Genomic DNA, 1,540 nt, shown 5'->3' with positions numbered 1-1,540 from the left:
TATATATATATATATGTTCAACAAATTGGGCCCCGAGGTCAAAATGTTTAAGAACCCCTGCCTTAAAGGATATCACCTGCTGCCTTTCATGCCAGACCTTTACATTAACACTGTCTTATGTTGAGAAGTAATGGAGTTGCAGCCATTTTGGTCAAACCTTTAAAATAGTGTGTTTATTGTCACACTCAGAGCTCAAACTGTGAATGACTCCCAGCTACTACCACACCTAATTCTATCTCGGTATAAATAAAACTGAGCAAAAACTGTTAGTGTTTGCTAAAATCAATAGGCTGTGGTAGCCTTAAATTAAGGTGACTCAAAAAGTGAATCAGTTGTAGATCTACATCCAGTAATTTATTTCTGAAAGTTGCATTAAAATATATCAAGTGGTTCAAATAATATTTTGCTAACAGACAAACATTGTTGATCAAAACAGTTAATGCTGAAGTTTTAAGCAAAGATGTGTAAAACGTAGCACATAGATCTTTTGTAAATGACTCTCAGCTAAAAATCACACTATGTTATCTGCAAATATCTGTAATATTGGCTAAATGAAAGACATTTTTGTGGTTTTGAAGGTCAGTTAGCTGTGGCGGCCATCTTGAATGAGGTTGGCACCAAAAATTGATCAGTTATAGAAGTGCATCCATCGAATACTTTCTGAAAGTTTCATTAAAATCCGTAAAAATATTTTGCTAACAGACAGACAAATATTTCCTGTTTCCTGATCAGTGTCAGCTACTAACACACCAACATTTATATCAATAAATGTAAAATGAACTGTTTGGTTGATGTGTGTGTGTTTGTGTGTGTGTGTGTGTGTGTGTGTGTGTGTGTGTGTGTTGTGTGGTAGGAGCGGTGGGTTTGGGGGCAAAGTGTAGATGAAGCCCGACAGAAAGCTGCTGTGAAATATGGAGTAAAGCCAGAAGACATTACTTTGAAACAAGGTAAATTACTCCCTCTTGACCTTGAGCCTAGTTTTAATTTTTGTTAAAGAAATCACGTTCACACAAACCCAGTGTGGTCATTTCTGTCAATATGTTGTGATTTGCTCCAGGTCAGACTTGTACTGCCACATTTCTTTTTACTCACTTCTGCCCATGTTGCACACAGCTACCCATCATCATTGGTGGTAAAAGAACAACTACTGGGTACAAAATTGTAAAAATGAAAGAAAATACAACTTCTGGTTACAAAATAGTAATCAATGCATGAAATGACAACCACTGCATTCAAAATAGCATTCACTATATAAAATAACTACTACTGAACATAAAATGGTAATCACTGTTACGAAATGACAACTGCTGTATACAAAATGGTAATCATGAAACAAAATGTCAACCATTGGGTATAACATAGAAATTAATATATGAATTAAATTGTTTACTATTGAGTGACTATGAAATTATAGTCACTGGGGGTCGCAAATAACAACTGATGGGTACAAAATGGTAAATACAGAAGATAAGATAAGATGAGGTAAGATAAGATAAGATAAGATGAGATGAGAAGATAAGATAAGATAAGATAAGATAAG

The 1,540-nt window shown here is 34.8% G+C and overlaps 1 protein-coding gene across 1 annotated transcript in view; it reads left to right on the top strand.

The window, feature by feature from the left end:
- The window catches only part of vars2 (valyl-tRNA synthetase 2, mitochondrial), a gene marked incomplete at its 5' end in the record, with an annotated part of 29,627 nt that overhangs the window by 14,635 nt on the left and 13,452 nt on the right, over positions 1-1,540 (top strand). Inside the window, 1 exon segment of the mRNA XM_014026750.1 lies at positions 854-947. Coding sequence (XP_013882204.1) covers positions 854-947 — 94 coding nt within the window.

The sequence above is a fragment of the Austrofundulus limnaeus genome, unplaced genomic scaffold, assembly GCF_001266775.1.
Source record: "Austrofundulus limnaeus strain Quisiro unplaced genomic scaffold, Austrofundulus_limnaeus-1.0 Scaffold587, whole genome shotgun sequence".
Classification (NCBI taxonomy): domain Eukaryota; kingdom Metazoa; phylum Chordata; class Actinopteri; order Cyprinodontiformes; family Rivulidae; genus Austrofundulus; species Austrofundulus limnaeus.
The sequence above is the reverse complement of the archived record's forward strand: the minus strand, read 5'-3'. Positions and strand labels throughout refer to the sequence as shown.